At 50.1% G+C, this 2,075-nt stretch overlaps 1 protein-coding gene across 1 annotated transcript in view; it reads right to left on the minus strand.

Moving 5' to 3' along the window:
- Positions 1-889: 889 nt before the first annotated feature.
- The window catches only part of HMCES (5-hydroxymethylcytosine (hmC) binding, ES cell-specific), a 25,940-nt gene continuing 24,754 nt past the window's right edge, over positions 890-2,075 (minus strand). Inside the window, exon 7 of the mRNA XM_003796201.3 lies at positions 890-1,545. Coding sequence (XP_003796249.1) covers positions 1,309-1,545 — 237 coding nt within the window. The 3' untranslated portion in view covers positions 890-1,308. The remainder of the gene's footprint in view (positions 1,546-2,075) is intronic.

Below are 2,075 nucleotides of genomic sequence, written 5' to 3' on the forward strand. Positions count from 1 at the left end.
CCTGGACTGGATTCAAACCCGCCAGCTCTAGGGTATGTGGCTGGCACCTTAGCTGCTTGAGCTACAGGTGCCAAGCCATATTCCAAGTATTAAGAATGAAAAGAGATACAACAGGGCAGCACCTATGGCTCAGTGGGTAGGGCACCGCCCCACATACCAATGGTGGTGGGTTTGAACCTGGCCCTGGCCAAACTGCAACAACAAAAAAATAGCCAGACATTCTGTAGTCCCAGCTACTTGAGAGGCTGAGGCAAGAGAATCGCTTAAGCCCAGGAACTGAAGGTTGCCATGAGCTGTGATGCCACATCATTCTACCGAGGGCAATAAAGTAAGGTTCTGTCTCAAAAAAGAAAAGAGACACAACAAAAGGGCCCACCACATTTTTGTAGTTTCTTCCTCAGAAGGCCCCAGTGCTCCATTTGTGACAAAATCCACTCCTGAGTTCAAGCAGGCCGTCTGCCTTGGCCTCCCAGAATGCCAGGACTACAGGTGTGAGCCACTGTGCCTGGCCACAAAATCCATTCTTTAGGATTGATGCCAGGAGAAAACTGGGTAAGATCCAGAACTCTTTCCCACCAGCATTTTTTCAAAATGTAGGCAGAGGTTTATCAAATATAATTTATTCAGAAAAAAAAAATACATGTTAAGAACTGATTTTTGTTTTTTGAGACGGAGTCTCACTTTGTTGCCCCTCAGTAGAATGCTGTAGCGTCACAGCTCACAATCTCAAAATCTTGGGCTCAAGTGATTCTTTTGCCTCGGCCTCCCAAGTAGCTAGGACTACAGGTGCTCACCACAACACCCAGCTATTTTTAGAGACGGGGTCTTGCCTGGCTTAGGCTGGTCTCAAACTTGTGAGCTCAGGCAATCCACCCACTTAGGCCTCTCAGAGTGCTAGGATTACGGGCGTTAGCCACCTTGCCCAGCCTTTCAAGAACTTAAGAGCCCAGAGGCTTGGCAGACCTTCATGCTAGGAACACCAGGTCAGGGCTGAGAGTTCCCAGAAGGGTCAGACAGGCTTCAAGGAAGGATTCACCAGCCCTGCCAAGAAGAGCAACAGGCACAGTGTCCCTATGAGGCATACAGCCAGTGATGGCTGCGGGCTCACCTAAGGCTGCCTACTAGCCCTGCCAGGGGCTCCCAGTCATAGTCAGGATGGCCGCTTCTCCATAACACCACAACTGTTAACTAGCACTGTGCCACCTCTTTCCAAAGCAAACGTACACATACAAGGCAAGAAGCTTTTATCAGCAAGATCAAGTACTGGTGCAGCAGACCCTGCCCTTGGTCTCTAAAAGTCCTGCCTGGTCACTGGCTGTGAGGCCGCTTGGCCACAGGCTCCTCCTCCTTCTCTCGCTTCAGCCATCGCTCCAGAAGCCCTGCGCTGCCTCTCTTGGTGGGGAGTGGGCTCTTCTGCAGGAATTGGCTGGACCACTGGGGCACATCTGGCTCTTCCTTCTGGGGTGTTTTGGGGTCTTCCTTTTTGGGTGACTTTGTGGCCAGCCACTGCAACATCCTCTGGCTGCTGCCACTTGGCTTGAGCTCCTAGGAGAAAGCGGAAAAACTCAAACCATACAGTTCAAACTTTTGGGAAAAGACCAACTCTAAAGGAAGAAATAGGGGAAGAGGCATTAAGTACTGACCCAGGCTTAGAAAATGTTACTAAGGGCTAGATGGGGCCACTAGTCAGAGGATTAGGAAAAGAAGAGTGTATTCCAAGGGGTAGAGGGGACCTCTTAGAGAAAGTATTGCAGAGGAATGTGTGGGGCCAGAAAAGATAACTGCAGAGAATGAAGTCTCATGGAAAGTAATGTAATTCAGTGTGACTAGGGAAGACGGATAAGTATGGATGAACTTCCAATGCCACCACGATCAGGGGTTACAGGCTGTTTCCCCTTCTACATGACCTTTTCTCAAATGTCACTGCTCCCTCTGCTCTTCTTTTTTTTTTTGAGACAGAGCCTCAAGCTGTCCCCCTGGATAGAGTGCCCTGGCATTACAGCTCACAGCAACCTCCAACTCCTGGGCTCAAGCGAGTCTCTTGCCTCCGCCTCCCAAGTAGCTGGGACCACAGG

This window comes from Otolemur garnettii, unplaced genomic scaffold (assembly GCF_000181295.1).
Source record: "Otolemur garnettii isolate 467f Iridium unplaced genomic scaffold, OtoGar3 scaffold00101, whole genome shotgun sequence".
Taxonomy (NCBI): domain Eukaryota; kingdom Metazoa; phylum Chordata; class Mammalia; order Primates; family Galagidae; genus Otolemur; species Otolemur garnettii.